At 38.5% G+C, this 21,204-nt stretch overlaps 1 protein-coding gene across 4 annotated transcripts in view; it reads left to right on the forward strand.

Moving 5' to 3' along the window:
• GOLPH3L (golgi phosphoprotein 3 like) overlaps nt 1-21,204 on the forward strand; it is a 40,086-nt gene that overhangs the window by 16,526 nt on the left and 2,356 nt on the right. For 3 of the 4 annotated variants that reach the window (XM_077842386.1, XM_077842385.1, XM_077842387.1), the window contains 2 exons: nt 9,065-9,196; nt 11,146-11,260. In XM_077842386.1, coding sequence (XP_077698512.1) covers nt 9,065-9,196; nt 11,146-11,260 — 247 coding nt within the window. Of the gene's footprint in view, nt 1-5,297; nt 6,368-9,064; nt 9,197-11,145; nt 11,261-21,204 lie in introns of those variants that run through there. The other variant, XM_077842384.1, reaches the window with a different exon arrangement.

A 21,204-nucleotide genomic window follows, 5' to 3' on the forward strand; every position in this document is an offset into this window, starting at 1 on the left:
CTTTCTCTCAATCTTTTTTTAAAAATGTAAATGTGTATAATCTTTTTTTGTTGTTTTGTTTGGTTTTGTTTGGTTTTTTTTGTTGTTGTTGTTTTTGTGTGTGTATAATCTTCAACCCAAAATTTTTCTAGGAATTTATTCAACAAAAACACACCTAATGAACATTTCTTCATAGCATTTTTTTTGAAATGACAAAAAATTTTAAGCAAATGTCACCAGCAAAGTCTTGAAAAGATAAATTATAGTACATCTAAAGTGCAATACTGTGTAGCCATTATAATGAATGAGGTAGATCTGTATTTACTCATGTGGGAAGATAGCCAAAATAATGGGCAAGTGAAAAGTTGTCACTCAATATGATCTTGTTTCTGTAAAAAATATAATAAAGATATAATGTGTATATAAAATCTAGAAAATACACACTAGACTGTTACCCCTCCAGATAAACTTTCACTTTGTAAGATATACATTTCTATATTATCTTTTTCCCTTCTTTTCTTTTTTTTCTAATAATTATTTATTACATTTCTAATTAAGACAAAACTGGGGCAGCCTAGGTGGCTCAGTGGTTTAGCACCTGCCTTTGGCCCAGGGCCTGATCCTGGAGACCCGGGATCGAGTCCCACGTCGGGCTCCCGGTGCATGGAGCCTGCTTCTCCCTCTGCCTGTGTCTCTGCCTCTCTCTGTGTGTGTCTCTCATGAATAAATAAATAAAATCTTAAAAAAAAAAAAAAAAAAAGAATTAAAAAGTTAAAAAAAAAATAAAATAAAGAGCAGCCCCAATGGCCCAGCGGTTTGGCGCCACCTTCAGCTCAGGGTGTGATCCTGGAGGCCTGGGATCAAGTCCCAGCATGGAGCCTGCTTCTCTGCCTCTCCCTGTGCCTGTGTCTCTGCGCCCCGCCCCCCTCTCTCTGTCTGTCATGAATAAATAAAATTTAAAAAATAATAAATACATAAAAAATAAAGACAAAACAAAGTTCACTATTCAAAGATCTCATTCTGCCATACCTTCAGGAATCTCTTTTGGTCATGAGGCCATGTGCAATTCCATTTATTTTAGTAGATCCTAAAATTTTTCTCTTCTCGTTTCCCTCACATGTATAGCCTTATATTACTAACTAAATTTAATGACTAAATGGTGAACTTTAGTTTGCATATGCTAGATCATCCTGCATACTAAAGCATTGGCCCTTTAACAGAGAATCTTTATTATAGATGGTTTGAGAATTCACAAATACAGCTAGATATATTTATTTAAAGGAATATGGATATCAGAATTATAATTATTTTTTAAAGCTCCTTGTGTATTTTTATTTATTTTTTTAAGATTTTATTTATTTATTCATGAGAATACCCAGTGAGGAGAGAGAGAGAGGCAGAGACACAGGCAGAGGGAGAAGCAGGCTCCCTGTGGGGAGCCCGATGTGGGACTCGATCCCAGGACCCTGGGATGATGACCTGAACCAAAGGCAGGCGTTCAACCCCTGAGGCACCCAGGTACCCCTTCATGTATATTTTAAAACTCTTTTCTATTACGATGCATGACTCAATAAAAAGAAAGTTTTAAAAGACTCATTTGGGGAGTTTTACATTAGATACTATGATGGGAATGATATTTTAAAAACATAGTTTCTACATCCTGCCATCCATTGTTTCTTTATTTACAGTGTTTCTCATTTACAGTTCTATTGACAATCTGACATCACTGTTACTGTAACAGAAGTTACATGATCAGGAAGAAATGAAAAAACAACCAAATTAGTTTCCTCTAATTGCTTTAATATTGGCTGGTGAGTTTGTACACCTGTTGAGATTTATAAAATCACCAAGTTATGCCTAATAAATTATATATTCTGAAGAAATTTATAGTTTAACCTTAATTAGGCAGCTAAGTTGTGTAAAACCAAGGATTGGGGCACCTGGCTGGCTCAGTGGTTGAGTGTTTGCCTTTGGCTCAGGTCGTGATCCTGAGGTCCTAGGATCCAGTCCCCCATCAGGCTCCCCACATGGATCCTGCTTCTCCCTCTGCCTGTGTCTCTGCCTCTTTCTCTGGGTCTCTCATGAATAAATAAATAAAATCTTTTTTTTAAGGGATTAATCTTTTAAAAGACCTTTCTCTCCTTAAAGAGGAATTATAAATACAACTCTCTTGAAGTAGCCATGAGGTGGGTCATACATAGAACTAATCCCAGCTTTGAATCTAAGGTCAGGCCCTTAGGAAATATGGATAGGTCTAAGGATATTCGTGGTTCAAACTGAGCTTTTCCCAGGCTAATGTTACTTACTTTCAGTCATAAATTTATGCTGTCAAGAAACATTATTGAGAAATACTATGTATTAGAAATTCCCTCCTTAAGAAATTTATAGTCTAACTATAACTGAGGACAGTTGATTACAGCGTGATAAAAATAAATGATAAGGGAACAGTATATATAGGCACACCCAGGTGAGGAACCTAAACTAGAGAGTGGAATAGAAGGAAAGACATTGTTAGAGAAGGTATATGGAAGATGTCATCCCCATGTATAGGGATCCTTAAGAACAAGGAGGAATTCGGGAAAGAAGGATACTGGTTCTTTTAGACAGAACAGTGTGTACAAAGGCCTGTAAGCAAAAATGATATATTAAGAGTACTTAACATAGTTCTCAGGGTGCTCATCTGCCTCAGTCCAAGAAGTATGCGGCCCTTGATCTTAGGGTTGTGAGTCTGAGCCTTATGTTGGGTTTAGAGATTGCAAAAAAATAGTTCTGGAAACCTGGAGCATGGTGTTCTAGGGAAAAGAGGCCAAGGTGAGACCAGTGAGCAGCCTCTTGGCTTGAGTGTTACACTAAGGAATTTGGACTTGACTGGGAGGAGCATTTGAAAGATTTTTAAGTAGAGAGGAAGAGAATTATATCATTAGATTTGAGCATAAAGATCATCCTGGCTATAATGGGAAAGCTGGTATTGGAAGACCTCTGTCTCTAGCAGGATCATGGGCAGATATTATATCTTGAATAAACTTAATTTCTAAAGTACTATTGGGCCTTTGGAAAGTAAGAAATCTTCAGGGTCCCCAAACAAACACCAAACTTAAAATCCTAGAGGTGAGCAATAAACAAACATGAAAACCAGATTGCCCTGGGACAAATTACCAAATCAGTCCTGAGATCCCGGAATTGGGTAGTCACAAATAAACCTCAGAGTCAAGATAAAATGGGGAAGCTAGGTTTAAATGTGGTTCCAGTTGGGAATGCATAGCTGGCTCAGTCAGTGAAACATGATACTCTTGATCTTGGGGTTGTGAGTTTGAGCCCCACCTTGGGTGTAGAGATTACTTAAAAATAAAATCTTTTTAAAAATGAATGTGGTCCCAGTTGTGTGGAGTCCCCCAATCCCCTCATGCCTGACTCTCAGCAGAAGCAAATACAGATCTCCTTTCTGAAAAAAGACATCTTTAATTCAGGCCTTCAGGATCTCACATATTCCCAAAAAAATTGAATATGGGCCACTTCTTAATCAAATATCCAACATACAAAGAATCAAATATCCAGAGAAAGATTCAGCAGAAATCACAAATAGGTCATTCATAGACCTCAGATATTAAAATGATCAGACAGGGGCACCTGGGTGGCTCAGTGATTGAGCATTTGCCTTTGGCCCAGGTCGTGATCCTGGGGTCCTGGGATTGAGTCCGACATCAGGCTCCCCGCAGGGAGCCTGCTTCTCTCTCTGTCTGTGTCTCTGCCTCTCTCTCTGTGTCTCTCATGAATAAATAAACAAAATCTTTAAAAAAATAAAATGATCAGACAACATAAAATATGACATTAAAAAAAAAAGAATCACAAAATGAACAGCGAAAAGAAATCACAAATGACCAAGCAAATGTGAAAAATAACTACATAGAACTTTTTGAAATGAAAAAAAAAAATCAAAGTTGAAATCAAAATCTCAAAAAAAAAAAAAAGATATCAAAATCTCATGGAGAGTTTAGCATATTAGATACAGATGGAGAGAGTAAATTGGAAGCCAGCTATGAATAATAACTCTTCAAAAAGCAATTTAGAGACAAAAGAAATGGAAGATACAAAAGAGAGGTTAAAAGACATGGAGGTTAGAATAAGTAAGATTGACGTCCCAGAAGGAAAAAATAAAATGGAGGAGAGCTAAAATTCCTAAAGAGAAGAAGTGAGAATTTTTGAAAATAAGAAATGAACCTATAAGTACAGGAAGCATATGCCAAACAGGATGAATAAATTCACACACAGTCTGCAAAACTCTAAGAGACAGATGTGAAAGGACCGAAGATTAAAAGACAATTCACCTACAAGAAACCACAATCAGTAAGAATGATACATTTCTCACTGCAACAATGGAAGCTAGGAGAAGAGGGCTTAATATCTTCAATGTGATACGAGAAAACTATCAACCTAGAATGTTACATCCAGAGAAACTATAGTTGAAAAACAATGGTGAAATAAAGACATTTCAGATAAAATAGTTTGCCTCCAACAGACTTTCACTTAAGGAAATTCTACTTTAGAAAAAAGGAAAATAGTACCAGAAAGGAGGTCTAAGATGCAAGAAAGAATAGCGAGCAAAGACATCGGTAAGCATCTGAGTAAATCTAAACAAGTACTACCTATGTAAAATAATGATAATGCTAATAATAATGTCTAACATGTGAGTTAAAAAAAAAAAAGATAAAATATTGGTCAGCTAGAAGAGTGGTTAAATATTCTTTTTAAAAATTTTTTTTAATTTTTTACTTATTTATGATAGTCACAGAGAGAGAGAGAGAGAGAGAGGCAGAGACACAGGCAGAGGGAGAAGCAGGCTCTATGCACTGGGAGCCCGACGTGGGATTCGATCCTGGGTCTCCAGGATCGCGCCCTGGGCCAAAGGCAGGCGCTAAACCGCTGCGCCACCCAGGGATCCCTAAATATTCTTTTTTAAATAATTAGATTTTGTATTAATTTTTAATTGTCATGCATGTTAAAATTTTGAGGATAACTTTCCTAAAGAAAAGAGAGAACAGGGACGCCTGGGTGGCTCAGTGGTTGAGTGTCAGCCTTCAGCTCAGGTCCTGATCCTGGGTTCCTGGGATCGAGTCCCGCATTGGGCTCTCCACAGGGAACCTGCTTCTCCCTCATCTGTGTCTCTGCCTCTCTCTGTGTCTCTCATGAATAAATAAATAAAATCTTTATTTAAAAAAAAAAAAAAGAAAAGAAAGTACATAACTTCTAAATCAATAAAGAAGGAAAGTGGAATTAAAAAATATTATTAAGAATGAAACTAGACCACTCTCTTTCACCAGACACAAAGATAAACTCAAAATGGATGAAAGATCTAAATGTGAGACAAGATTCCATCAAAATCCTAGAGAAGAACACAGGCAACACCCTTTTTGAACTCGGCCACAGTAACTTCTTGCAAGATACATCCACGAAGGCAAAAGAAACAAAAGCAAAAATGAACTATTGGGACTTTATCAAGATAAGAAGCTTTTGCACAGCAAAGGATACAGTCAACAAAACTAAAAGACAATCTACAGAATGGGAGAAGATATTTGCAAATGACATATCAGATAAAGGGCTAGTTTCCAAGATCTATAAAGAACTTATTAAACTCAACACCAAAGAAACAAACAATCCAATCATGAAATGGGCAAAAGACATGAAGAGAAATCTCACAGAGGAAGACATAGACATGGCCAACATGCATATGAGAAAATGCTCTGCATCACTTGCCATCAGGGAAATACAAATCAAAACCACAATGAGATACCACCTCACACCGGTGAGAATGGGGCAAATTAACAAGGCAGGAAACAACAAATGTTGGAGGGGATGCGGAGAAAAGGGAACCCTCTTACACTGTGGGTGGGAATGTGAACTGGTGCAGCCACTCTGGAAAACTGTGTGGAGGTTCCTCAAAGAGTTAAAAATAGACCTGCCCTACGACCCAGCAATTGCACTATTGGGGATTTACCCCAAAGATACAGATGCAGTGAAACGCCGGGACACCTGCACCCCGATGTTTATAGCAGCAATGGCCACGATAGCCAAACTGTGGAAGGAGCCTCGGTGTCCAACGAAAGACGAATGGATAAAGAAGATGTGGTTTATGTATACAATGGAATATTACTCAGCTATTAGAAATGACAAATACCCACCATTTGCTTCAACGTGGATGGAACTGGAGGGTATTATGCTGAGTGAAGTAAGTCAGTCGGAGAAGGACAAACATTATATGTTCTCATTCATTTGGGGAATATAAATAATAGTGAAAGGGAATATAAGGGAAGGGAGAAGAAATGTGTGGGAAATATCAGAAAGGGAGACAGAACGTAAAGACTGCTAACTCTGGGAAACGAACTAGGGGTGGTAGAAGGGGAGGAGGGCGGGGGGTGGGAGTGAATGGGTGACGGGCACTGGGGGTTATTCTGTATGTTAGTAAATTGAACACCAATAAAAAATTAAAATAAATAAATAAATAAAAAATAAAAAATAAATAAAATAAAAAAATATTATTAAGTCTTTACCACTATTTAGCTTTATAACCTCTGTCGTGTCACAGAACCTCCATAAGCCTTAGTTTCCTCATCTTTAAAATGTGGATAGGGGATCCCTGGGTGGCGCAGCGGTTTAGCGCCTGCCTTTGACCCAGGGCGCGATCCTGGAGACCCGGGATCGAGTCCCACGTCGGGCTCCCGGTGCATGGAGCCTGCTTCTCCCTCTGCCTGTGTCTCTGCCTCTCTCTCTGTGTGTCTATCATGAATAAATAAATAAAATCTTTAAAAAATAAAAAAATAAAAAAATAAAATAAAATGTGGATAGTAGGGGCGCCTGGTCTGCCTTTGTCTCTGGTTATGATCCCAGAGCCCTGCATTTGGCTCCATGCCCAGCAGAGTCTCCTGCTTCCTCTGACCCTCTTCTGGTGCTCTCTATCTCTCTCAAGTAAATAAATCTTTAATAATAATAATGTTATTATTATTATTATATAATATATAATATAATATAATATATATAATTATATATAATATAATAATAATAATAATATTATTATATATACACAGTAGTACCCCCCTTATCAAATTGTTGTGAAGATGTGATCAGATAGTGCATGCAAAAAAACTAAACACAAATCTACATAATAAGTATTCAATAAACATTAGACATTACTGCTATTAATAGTAACTTATGGAGCACCTGACTGGCACAGTTGGTAGAGCATGAGGCTCTTGATCTTGGGATCATGAGTTCAAGCTCCACATTGGGCATGGAGTTGTTTTGTTGTTGTTGTTTTAAGTTTAAAATTCAGTAAGTAAACAAGTAAATAAAATAAAAAATTTTAAATAGTGATCATTAAAGGTGATCTTTAATGATCTTTAATGACTTTAAAGCCATGCTAGAACCTCCCTGCTAACATCTCACCCAGCTTCTCTCCCTTGAGAGGGAGTGCTACCCAAAGATGGCTAGAGTGTTGAACAGTTCTAATAACTCTGATGGATCTTCTTGTGTTAATCATAACTCCTTGCTCAGAACCTTTAGGACTGAATATTGCCTTTCAGTAAAAGTTAAGAGCATCAAGACTTCCCACAGCCCAGCCCCAACCAATTTGATCTCATGTCCTTTTTTTTTTTTTTTTTAATTTTATTTATTTATGATAGTCGCAGAGAGAGAGAGGCGCAGAGACACAGGCAGAGGGAGAAGCAGGCTCCATGCACCGGGAGCCCGATGTGGGATTCGATCCCAGGTCTCCAGGATCGCGCCCTGGGCCAAAGGCAGGCGCCAAACCGCTGCGCCACCCAGGGATCCCTGATCTCATGTCCTTGAGTTAGATCTCTAAACATATGTAATGTCTCTTTCCTTTATACTTTTGCTTAGAATGCCCTTTTGAAAAATAGTAGAGTTTGGATGATTTCCTTCATCTTCATCTGGAAAACCCTCCCTTCTCTGCTAAATTCAACCTATTCTTGAAATCCCACTTCAAGTCCCATAAAAGCTTCTGAGTAGCCCAAAAATGATACATGGTTTGAAAAACTAGCATCTAAATCAAATTCCCAGTCGTCATTTTTGCCTGTCTGCTGCTGCTTTTTCAATTGAGGCTTTGTTTAAAATTTGTATTCCTCACATTTGCATGATATTTCCAGTTAGATTTTTTGTTCCTTAAAATGGTTCCTTAAGACAGTCCTCCATAAGACAGTCCTCCTTAAAATGGTTCCTTAAGACAGTCCTCCTCTTTGTACCTCTATTATAGCTCCTAAGGAAGAGAAAGTAGTATTTAAGTGCCTACTGTATACCAGCCACTCTACTTTCTGCTTTTTTATGTATAACATCTAATTTATTCCTCACAGCAAACTTAAAAAGATAGATGTTAATGTCCCTGTTTTACAGATGAGGACATCGCACTTGAAGCTGGTTGAATAACATACCCAAGGCACTTAACTAGTCAGTGGCAGAGCTGGGTTTCTACCACACCACCCATCAAATTAGCTTGCAAATAAAACATGTCTTGAGAGAGTAAAAGGCTCAAATGGTTTATACATTTTTCTACTTAATTATATTCTACTCTGAAGTTTAGGGTGTCAATGGAAACATTTCCAAGAGGCCAAAATTCTTTTCAAAAATTAAAATTTGACGTAGTAGTTATCAACTAACAGCTGAACTATGGGAATTCACAGAGAGCTTGAAGTTAGAGAACCTTTATTTGGGGAGGTTTCAATTAAGAGAAAGATTCTATTCTCTCTTTCTCTCTCTCTTTTTTTTTTTTTTTTTTTAGATTTATTTATTCATGAGAGAGAGAGGGAGAGGCAGAGACACAGGCAGAGGGAGAAGGAGGCTCCATGCAGGGAGCTTGATGTGGGACTTGATTCCGGGACCCCAGAGCCCAAGGACCACGCCCTGGGCCAAAGGCAGATGCTCAACCACTGAGCCTCCCAGGCATCCCAGATTCTGTTCTCTTATTCTGTTTTGTGGTCATGTAATGTGACATGAATTGCAACAAAGTGAACTGTCCTTAAGGTGCTTGTTAAAAGTCCATAACCCTTTCAGAACATTCTTTCTCTTTTTCCTTTTCTAGGGTTACACATCTTTCTGGAATGACTGTATATCATCTGGCCTGCGAGGGGGCATCCTGATAGAATTGGCCATGCGGGGTCGAATCTGTCTGGAACCCCCTACCATGCGTAAGAAGCGACTACTGGACAGAAAGGTACAGCACCTCTGTGGACATCCTCCTAACTTATGAAAGGGTAGATACCAATGGTCCATTTTGGAGGAGTAGGAAGTTTTGTTTTTTTTTTCTGAGGGGCTTGAATTCATAACCCTGAGCTATATGGATGCTTAACCAACTAAGCCACCGAGGCGCCCCTGGAGAAATGGGAAGATCTGAATAGTGAGACAAGATGATTATCACTCACTCAGCCATCCTATTGTCTAACAGATTTAACGGAGGGAGGGAGAAATTCAAGTATCCATCATCTAAAGAGTTGTAAGAAGTTTATGGTTTTGTCTTTTTTAAGCAGAAAAGTCATTATTAGGATACTGTTGATTATTACTCCATGTCTGTAACTGAAACATTATGAAATAGAATGTTATATAGGAGGGGGCAAACCACAGGTCAGGTGCAGTCTTTAACACTAGTCATGCTCAGATAACCATTAGAAATTTCTCCTTCCATTTAAAGTAAGTCCATTCCACCATACGAGCTATAACCTCTGTCTCCATTTTTTTTACTATGTATTTTTTTCCACTTATAACTTTACTGTCATACTCAGAACTCTACCCAAACTATATTTTTTTTAGGTATCACCAGCAGGCCCTATGTCCAATGTGGTACTTGAACTCACAACCCTTAGACCAAGAGTCACATTCTCTGGGGCACCTGGGTGGCTCAGTTGGTTTAGCGTCTGCCCTTGGCTCAGGTCATAACCCTGGGGTCCTGGGATCAAGCCCTACATCAGGCTTCCTGCTCAGTGGGGAGCCTGCTTCTCCCTATCTCTCTGCCATTTCCCTGTTTGTGCTAGCTCATGCATGTGGGCTATCTATCAAATAATTTTTTTTTAATTGATGAGAGACACAGAGAGAGAGGCAGAGACATAGGCAGAAGGAGAAGCAGGCTCCTTGAGGGACTTGATCCTAGGACCCTGGGATCACAGCCTGAACCAAAGGCTCAAGCACTGAGCCACACAGGTGCCCCATAAATAAAATCTTTTAAAAACAAGTCACATACTCTGCCAACTGAGCCAGCCAGGTGCCCTATCACCACCTTCTCTTTTGTCTTCAATTTATTTCTCTCTCTCTCTTTTTGTAAAAGATTTTATTTATTTATTCATGAGAGGCACAGAGAGAGAGAGAGGCAGAGACACAGGCAGAGGAAGAAGTAAGCTCCACGCAGGGAGCCCAACGCGGGACTCGATCCTGGGTTTCCAGGATCACACCCTGGGCTGAAGGCGGCGCTGAACCGCTGAGCCACCGGGGCTGCCCTTATTTTTCTCTTTTAACCTATATGTGGCATTTGGCATTTTTGACCACCTCCTCCTACTTGAAATTTTCTTCATTCTTGGCCTTTGTTATATTACATTTTCTTGCTTCTCTGGCTATGTGCTCTCTCTTGTCCTTCTCCATTCCTTAACATCTAAGTCTCAGTTTGTATCCTTTTGCATAAATTCCCATCCTTTTGGAGATATTTACCTTATAGCTTCATCTATCACTTCCATGATATTAACCTATCAAATCCTAGGCCTGTCTTCTTCTTCTAACCCCAGGAACATACTTAACTATTAACTAGGCATTTCAATGTGGCTATCCCTTATCAGTTAAAACCAAATTTATCAACTTTTCCCCAAAACTGGCTTCCTTTCCTGACTTTGCTATTTTTATTAATCATTCCACAAGTTGGTTTCCCGACCCAAAGTTATTATTGAATATTTTTTCCATGACCATTTATATCCAGTTTGTCACTAGGGTCCACTTCAAATGTTATTTTTGTCTCCCTACAATTACCCCATCTAGATTTTAAACTTCTTGAGGACAGGGACGGTGTAGTATGTTGCTTTGCATTTCCTACAACACTTAACCAATAATGTATATATGGTATACTGAAAGATCTTAATTTGAATTAAATGGATGAACCAGGGCCCCTTGATTCTTCTCTTAAAGGTACTGCTAAAGTCAGATAGCCCAACAGGGGATGTTTTACTGGATGAAACTCTCAAACACATCAAAGCAACTGAACCCACAGAAACCGTCCAGACATGGATAGAACTACTCACAGGTAAAATGGTTCAAAAATCCCACACTTTGTAATCTTTATCCTACTAGTTCAAGAAAAGGAGTAGAAGAGTTCAAGCTACTGGGTAAGAAGTATATGTTTCACTGTTTAAGTATATTGAAGAGGGACAGAAAAGGCATGGTTAATCAATACACAAAGTTTTCCAGAGCTTCATCTTATTTCTGCTACTCCAACCCATAAGCTCCCTAATGATATTTTTCATGAGAAATTTTTTTTAAAGATTTTATTTATTCATGAGAGACAGAGAGAGAGGCAGAGACATAGGCAGAGGGAGAAGCAGGCTCCATGCACAGAGCCTAATGTGGGACTCGATCTCAGGACCACGGGATCATGACCCAAGCCAAAGGTAGATGCTCAACTGCTGAGCCACCCAAGGCATCCTCACAAGAAATTTTTTAAACATCTCTTTGATACATAATTCACACACCACATACCCATGGAAAGTACACAATTAAATGGATTTTAGTATATTCACACAATTGTGCAACCATCCTCACAAACTGAATTGAGAACATTTTCTTCACCCCAAAATAAACCCCATACTCATTAGCAGTTTTTCCCAAGCCTCCTGCCCAGCTGTGGCAGCCACTACTCTACATTCTGTCTCTGTGGATTGGCTTATTCTAGGTATTTCATATAAGGGAAATGTACAATTTTTTGTGACTGGCTAAGATACAACATTTTTAAGGTTCATCCATGTTTTAGCATGTACCAATAGTTTGTTTATTCTTTTTGTTGTTATTATTATAGTTGTTATATAGTTGTTATTATTTTTTTTTAAGGGCAAGTCCAAAAACTTTATTTTTTTTTTAAGATTTTTATTATTTATTCATGAAAGAGAGAGAGAGGAAGAGATATAAGCAGAGGGAGAAGCAGACTCCATGCAGGAAGCCCGATGTGGGACTCAATCCCTGATCCCAGGATCAGGCCCTGGGCCAAAGGCAGATGCTCAACCGCTGAGCCACCCAGGCGTCCCTCAAAAACTTTAATATAAGTAAGTAGACCTATGGCATAAAATTTCAGGAGAATCTTCCACTGGTCACTTTGAGGTCACAGCCAATGTCACCTTCTGGGACAAATTTTTTAATTGAAATTTGTACTGAGATACTTGGAGACTTACATGCAGTTGTAAGGGGTAATACTGAGAGATCCTTTATATACTCTGCTCAGAATTCCCCAGTGATAACCTTTTACAAAACTATGGTATATTATGATCTATAGGATATTGACATTGATAAAATCCACCAATCTTATTAGAATTTCCCAAGTTTTACTTGACTCCTTTTTATCACTAACTAATATTTCATTGTATAGATATACCACATTTATATATTGATTCATCAGTTGATAGACATTTGGATTATTTCCACTTTTTCGCTATTATGAATGATGCTACTATGGACATTCACAGACATGTTTTTTATGGATTTTTTTTTTCTTTTTTAAGATTTTATTTATTTATTCATGAGAGACACACAGAGAGAGAGGCAGAGACACAGTCAGAGGGAGAAGCAGGCTCCACTCAGGGAGCCCGACGTGGGTCTCCATCCTGGGTCTCCAGGATCACTCCCTGGGCCGAAGGTGGCGCTGAACTTCTGAGCCACCCCGGCTGCCCTATGGATATATTTTAATTTGGGGGGACATATAGTTAACTTTTTTTATTGTGGTAAAATGCATATAACATAATCTTTATTGTTTTAACCATTCATAAATGTATAATTCAGTGACATTAAATGTATTCAAGGTGTTATGTAACTAATCACTTCTCTCTGTACCCAAAGCTTTCTCATCATCCCAAACATCCTTCTTAACTCCCCACTCCCCATTCTCTACAACCTCTTTTCTATGTGTTGTCTTTATGAATTTGCCTGCACTAGGTAACTCATATAAGTGGAATCATACAATATTTATCCTTTTATATTTGTCTTATTTCACTAAGCATAATGTTTTCAAGGTCTGTTCATGTTGTAGCATATATCAAAATCTCATTCCTTTTTATGGCCACTGAATAATCCATTGTTCAGATACACCACATTTGTTTTAATTCATTTGTTGATGGACACTTGGGTTGTTTCCACCTTTTAGGTATTGTGGATAATGCTGCTATGAACATTAATATACAAATATCTATTCAAGTCACTGCTTTCTACTCTTTTAGATATATACATAAGAGTAGAATTGCTGGGTCATGTAATAGTTCTACGTTTTGAGAAACCACAAAATTATTTTCTACAAAGGATGCACCCTTTTACATTCTCACCAGCCATGCATAAGGGCTCCAGTTTCTCCACATTGTCATCAAAACTTGTTCTATTTTTTTGTTTGTTGGTTTGGTTTGGTTTTTAATTATAGTTCCCTTAGTAGACATGAAGGAATATCTCGATTTGATTTGCATTTTCCTAATGACCAGTGATATGCATCTTTTCATGGGTGTATTGGCCATTTGTATATCTTCCTTTTTTTTTTTAATTTTTTATTTATTTATGATAGTCACAGAGAGAGAAAGGGAGAGAGGCAGAGACATAGGCAGAGGGAGAGGCAGGCTCCATGCACTGGGAGCCTGATGTGGGACTCGATCCCGGGTCTCCAGGATCGCGCCCTGGGCCAAAGGCAGGCGCCAAACCGCTGCGACACCCAGGGATCCCATGTATATCTTCTTTGGAAAAATGTCTATTCAAGTCCTTTGCCCATTTTTTAAATTGGGTTCTGTTGTTATTGTTGCTGAATTTTAGGAATATTTTGTATTTTATTAATATAAATCCCTATTATCATATATAATATATGATATATATTAATATTATATAATATTAATCAGATCCATCATTTATAGTATTTTCTCCCATTCTGTAGGTTGTCTTCTCAACCTTTTTGATGGTAATCCTTGATACCAAAAGTTCTTAATTTGGATGAAATCGAATTTATCTATTTTTTCTTTTGTTGCTTGCACTTTTGGTCTTATATCCATGAAAAGATCGACCTTTCCCCATTGAATAATCTTAGCAGCCTTGTTGAAAATCAGTTGATCGGGGATCCCTGGGTGGCTCAGCGGTTTAGCGCCTGCCTTTGGCCGCAGGGCGTGATCCTGGAGTCCCGGGATCGAGTCCCACATTGGGCTTCCTGCGTGAAGCCTGCTTCTCCCTCTGCCTGTGTCTCTGCCTCTGTGTGTGTGTGTGTGTGTGTGTGTGTGTGTGTGTGTCTCATTAATAAAAAAATAAAATCTTAAAAAAAAAAAAAAGAAAAGAAAATCAGTTGATCATAGATGTGAGGATTTACTTCTGGTCTATCTGTTCTATTGCATTGATCTATGCTTGACCTATGCCAATACCATACTGTTTTACTTACTATAGCTTTGTAATAATTTCTGATATTGGAAAGTATAAGTGTCACAACTTTATTCTTTTTCTTTTTTTTTTTTAATATTTTATTTATTTATTCATGAGAGACACAGGCAGAGGGAGATGAAGGCCCCATGCAGGGAGCCCGACATGGGACTCGATCCCAGGTCTCCAGGATCAGGCCCTGGGCTGAAGGTGGCGCTAAACCGCTGAGCCCCCCAGGCTGCCCACTTTATTCTTTTTCAAGATTGTTTTGGCTATCCTGGGTCTCATGAAGTTGCATGTGAATTTGAGGATCAGCTTTTCCATTTCAGTGGGAAAGACTCCTGGAATTTTGTTAGGGATTGTGTTGAACCTGTAGATCTCTTTGAGTGGTATTGATAACTTGACGGTGTCAAGTCCTTTGCCCATTAAATATAGGATGTCTTTACATTATTTTTGTCATCTTTAATGTTTTTCAGCAATGTTGTGTAGTTTTCAGCATATATATCTTTCAGCTCTGGTTAGACTTATTCCTAAGTTTTTAATTCGTTTAGACACTATTATAAATGGAACTACTTTCTTAATTTCCTTTGTTCATTACTTGTGTGTAGAAACAGCTGATATTTGTGTGTTTTCCTTGTACCCTGCACTTTAGCTGAATTAGTTTATTAGCTCTAGTAGCATTTTTGTGCATTCTTTGGGATTTTCTATACAGTTAACCCTTGAACAACATGGTTTTGAACCATGCAGGCCCATATATACATAGATTTTTTTCAATACAAAACAAAACAATGTAAATGTATTTTCCTTATGATTTTCTTAAAATTTAATTTTTTTAGCTTATTATAAGAATACAGTATATAATACATGTAACATACAAAATATGTGTTAATTGACTGTTGAAGTTATCAGTAAGGCTTTCATTTTTTTTTTTTAATTTTTATTTATTTATGATAGGCACACAGTGAGAGAGAGAGAGGCAGAGACACAGGCAGAGGGAGAAGCAGGCTCCATGCACCGGTAGCCCGACGTGGGATTCGATCCCGCATCTCCAGGATCACGCCCTGGGCCAAAGGCAGGCGCCAAACCGCTGCGCCACCCAGGGATCCCTCAGTAAGGCTTTCAGTTTAGACTATCACTAGTTAGGTTTTTTTTTTTAAGATTTTATTTATTTACTCATGAGAGAGAGAGAGAGAGAGGCAGAGACACAGGCAGAGGGAGAAGCAGGCTCCATGCAGGGAGCCCGATGCGGGACTCGAACCCGGGACCCCAGGATTGCGCCCTGGGCCAAAGACAGGCTCCAGGGATCCCTGGGTGGCGCAGCGGTTTGGTGCCTGCCTTTGGCCCAGGGCGCGATCCTGGAGACCTGAGATCGAATCCCACATCGGGCTCCCGGTGCATGGAGCCTGCTTCTCCCTCTGCCTGTGTCTCTGCCTCTCTCTCTCTCTGTGACTATCATAAATTAAAAAAAAAAAAAAAAAAATTACATTCCTAGGACTTACTTATTTTATAACTGGAAGTGTGTACCTTTTGACTATATTCACCCATTTTTTTTTCCACCACCACCCCCCCACCGCCCATCTCTTGCCTCTGGCAACCACCAATGATATCTGTTCTCTGTATCTATGAGCTTTTTTGTTGTTGTTATGGGGTGGTTGTTGTTTAAGATTTTATTTGTAAGTGATCTGTATACTCAATGTGGGACTCAAACCCTGAGATCAAGAGTCATATGCTCCACTGATTGAGTCAGCCAGGCACCCCTTTCAGGTTTTTGTTTTTTAGATTATACATATAAGTGAGATCATAAAATATTTGTCTTTCTCTGTCTCACTTATTTCACTTAGTATAATGCCCTCAGGTTTCAACCACGTTGTTGTAAATGACAAGATGTCTTTTTTATGGCTAAATAATATTTCACTGTGTGTATATATATATATATATATATATATATATATATATACACTTTCTTTATCCATTCATCCATTGATGAACACTTAAATTACTTCTATGTTTTGGCTATTGTAATGTCATGCTTCAGTGAATATCACAGTGCATGTATCTTTTCCAGTTAGTATTTTCATTTTCTTTGAATAAATATCCAGAAGTGGAATTGCTGGATCACATGATACTTATATTTTTAACTTTTGAGGAACTTCCATACTGTTTTCTGAAGTGACTGCACCAATTTACATTCTCACTAACAGTGCACAAATGTTCTCTTTTTTTCCCACATCCTCTTTAACACTCGTTTTTTCGGGGATCCCTGGGTGGCTCAGCGGTTTAGCACCTGCCTTTGGCCCAGGGCACGATCCTGGAGTCCCGGGATCGAGTCCCACGTCGGGCTCCCTGCATGGAGCCTGCTTCTCCCTCCGCCTGTGTCTCTGCCTCTCTCTCTCTCTCTCTCTCTCTCTCTCTCTCTGTCTATCATGAATAAATAAATAAAATATTTTTAAAAAAAACACTTGTTTTTTTCTTGTCTTTTTATAACAGCCACTAACAGATGTGAATTGTCATTTCGTTGTGATTTGATTTGCACTTCTTTGATGATTAATGATGTTGAGCATTTTTTCATGCATCTGTTGACCATCTTTATATCTTCTTTGGAAAGTCTATTCAGATCCTTTGTCCATTTGATTTTTTTTATGTTACTTTCCTGGGATAAATTTTACTTGTCCATGGTGAATAGTCCTTTCAATAGGCTGTTGGATTCACTTTGCTAATATTTTATTAAAGATTTTTGCATCTATATTCATAAGGATTATTGGTCTTTAATGTGACTAAAGTGAGTCTCTTGTAGATAGCATATAGTTAGATGATGTTTTTTAACCCATCCTGTCAACCTTTGTCTTGTGACTGAGTTGCTTAATCTATTTACATTCAAAGTAATTACTCATGGTATGTCTGAGTGGCTCAGTCAGTTAAGCATCTGCCTTCAGCTCAGGTCGTGATCCCAGAGTCCCAGGATCAAGCCTTGAATCAGGTTCCCTACTGAACAAGGAGTCTACTTCTTCCTCCTCTACTGCTTCCCCTGCTTGTGTTCTCTCTCTCTCTCAAATAAATAATAGAATATTTTTTAAATAGATAGATAGATTAAAATAATTACTCATAAGGAGACACTTCTGCCATTTTGTTGTTTCTTTGCTGTATGATCTATAGTATTTTGTCCCTCATTTCTTACATTATATGTCTTTGTGTTTAGGATTTTAGGGGCTAGCCTTCAGTCCAGGGTGTGACCCCGGAGACCCGGGATTGAGTCCTGCATTGGGCTCCCTGCATGGAGCCTGCTTCTCCCTCTGCCTGTGTCTCTGCCTCTCTCTCTCTCTCTCTCTCTCTCTCTCTCATTAATAAATAAATAAATAATCTTTTTTTTTTTTTAAAGGGGATTTTAGGGGCTAAATATCCACTATTGTGCTGAAGGCTAAAATAGGCTAGTATGAACCACACTTTGCCAGTCAAGCCTTGGCCTGGAACCTACAAGCATTCAAATAGATTCCAGAGTTCCAAATAGTTATTAAAAAGATATATTCTACAGGCTCTGGGTGGGTCACTCAGTTAGGTGTGCAACTCTTGATCTCAGCTCAGGTCCTGATTTCAGGGTCATGAGTGCAAGCCCTGTGTTGGGCACCACCCTGGGTACATGGCCTAATTAAAAAAAAAAAAAAAGATTCTAGGTTCTAGTATAATTGTTGTCTAGGTGAAGAGATGAATGTCTGGCACTTCCCACTCTATCATCATCCCTGATGTCATATCTCAATGATTAACATTTTAAAGAACCTTATCATCTATGTCCAGTTCGAGTTTGTCATTAGGGCCTGCTTCAAATATTATTTTTGGGGATGCCTGGGTGGCTCAGTGGTTGGGTGTCTGCCTTCAGCCCAGGGCATGATCCTGGAGTCCCGGGATCAGGTCCCACGTCTGGCTCCCTGCATGGAGCCTGCTTCTCCCTCTGCCTCTGCCTCTCTCTCTCTCTCTCTGTGTCTCTCATGAATAAATAAATAAAATATTAAAATATATATATTATTTTTGTCTCCCCACTATTAATCCATACTAGATTTTAAACATCTTAAGGACAGGGATGGGGCCAGTTTTTCAAAGTTGGCTACACCATTTTATATTTCCACACCAGTGTATGAGTTTCATTCTTCCACATTCTTATCAATACTTGTTATTCTCTTTTATCTATCCTAATGAGTATGTAGTGGTATATCGTTGTGATTTTTATTTGGATTTTTCTAATATATAATGATGTTGACCATCTTTATGTATTTATGGCTCTTTGTATATCTTCTTTGGAAAAATGTCTATTCATATACTTAACCTATTTTTTAATTGGGTTTACCGTTTTTACTATGAGTTGTACTTTTCAAATATATTCTAGATATAATCTCTTTTATCATATACAGAATTTGCAAAATTTTCCTGCCATTCTGTCTTTTCACTTCTTTTTTTTTTTTTTTAAGATTTTATTTATTTATTCATGAGAGACACAGAGAGAGAGGCAGAGACACAGGCAGAGGGAGAAGCAGACTCCATGCAAGGAGCCCCACATGGGACTTGATCCCAGGTCTCCAGGATCAGGCCCTGAACTGAAGGCAGTGCTAAACTGCTGAGCCACCCAGGCTGCCCTGTCTTTTCACTTCTTGATGGTGTTCTTTAAAGCATACAGTTTGAGGGTACCAACCGAGTGGCTCAGTTGGTTACATGTCTGCCTTAGGCTCAGGTCATGATCCCAGAGTTCCCAGATCAAGCCCAGCATCAGGCTTCCTCCTCAGAGGAGAGCCTGCTTCTTTCTCTCCCTCTGCTCCTCCCCCTGCTCATGCTTGCTCTCTCTCTCTCACTCTTGACCACTCAAATAAAATCTTTAAAAAAAAAAAAAGCATAAAGTTTTCCATTTTAATACTTTTCAATTAATCTTTTTCTTTTATTGCTTGTGTAATATCTAAGCAATGATTGCTTAACCCAACATCATGAAGATTTATTCCTGCATTTTCTTCTAAGAGATTTATAGCTTGTCTATTTCACTTAGGTCTATTGTCCATTTTGAGTTAATTGTAGATCGTATGGGTAGAGCTCCAACTTCAGTCTTTTGCATGAATATATAAATACAGTTGTCCTAGCACTGTTCTGTCCTCCATGATTTATCTTGGTACCATTGTCAAAAATCACTTGACCATATATGTATGAATTTATTTCTGGACTCTTCTTTTGATCTATATGTTTGTCCTTATGCAATACCACACTCTCTTGATTATTGTAGGCTTTGTTTGCTTGTTTTGTTTTTTTGATTATTGTTGTTTTGTAGTAGTTTTGAAATCATGAAATGTGAGTCCTCCAACTTTATTCTTTTTCAAGATTTTTTTGACCATGCTTGGTCGTTTGCATTTCCATATGAATTATAGAATTAGCTTGTCAATTTCTGTAATAAAGCAAGGTAGGATTTTAATAGGAATTGTACTGAATCCGTAGATCAATTTGGGGAATATTGCTATCTTAATAATATGAAGTTTTCCAATCCATGAACATGGAATATCTTCCATTTGGGATGCCTGGGTGGCTCAGCGGTTAAGCATCTGCCTTCAGCTCTGTGTGTGATCCTGGGGTCCATGATCAAGTCCCACATTGGGCTCCCTGCTGGGAGCCTGCTTCTCTCTCTGTGTGTCTCCCATGAATAAATAAATATTTAAAAAAAAAAAAAGGAATATCTTTCCATTTATTTAGATATTCTTGGGGATCCTTGGGTGGATCAGTGGTTTAGCGCCTGCCTTTGGCCGTGGGACATGATCCTGGAGTCCCAGGATCGAGTCCCACATTGGGCTCCCTGCGTGGAGCTTGCTTCTCCCTCTGCCTGTGTCTCTGCCTCTCTCTCTCCCTGTGTGTCTCTCATTAATAAATAAATAAAATCTTTTAAAAAAATAGATATTCTTTATTTCTTTCAACAATATTTTGTAACTTTCAGTGTACAAGTCTTATGCTACTTTTGTTAAAAATATTCCTAAGTATTTTGCTCTCTTTGATATTATAAATGTCATTTAAAAAATTTTTTCAGGTTATTGCCAATGTATAGAAACTCCTATGATTTTTATATATTAATCTTATATCCTGCAACTTTGCTGAATTTATTTGTTGCAATAGTTTAAGTGGATTCCTTAGATTTTTCTGTATACGAGATCATGTCATCTGGAAATAAAAATAGATTAACTTCTTCCTGTGTGATCTGAATGCTTTCATTTCTTTTCTTTTCTTTTAAGATTTTATTTATTTATTTATTCATAGAGACACAGAGAGAGAGAGAGGCAGAGGAACAGGCAGAGGGAGAAGCAGGCTCCATGCAGGGAGCCCGATGTGGGACTCGACCCAGGGTCCCCAGGATCACACCCCAGGCTGCAGGTGGCGCTAAACTGCTGCGCCACCAGGGCTGCCCCGCTTTCATTTCTTTTCCTTGCCTAATTGCCCTGGCTAGAACTTCCAGTACAGTGCTAAATAGAAGTGATGAAAATGGCATCTTTGTCTTGTTCCTGATCCTAGTAGGACATCGCTGACTCTTTCACCATTAAATATGAAGCTACCTGTGGGGTTTTTGTAAATACCTTCTATCAGATTGAGGAAGTT

Source organism: Canis aureus, chromosome 12 (genome assembly GCF_053574225.1).
Source record: "Canis aureus isolate CA01 chromosome 12, VMU_Caureus_v.1.0, whole genome shotgun sequence".
Taxonomy (NCBI): Eukaryota; Metazoa; Chordata; class Mammalia; order Carnivora; family Canidae; genus Canis; species Canis aureus.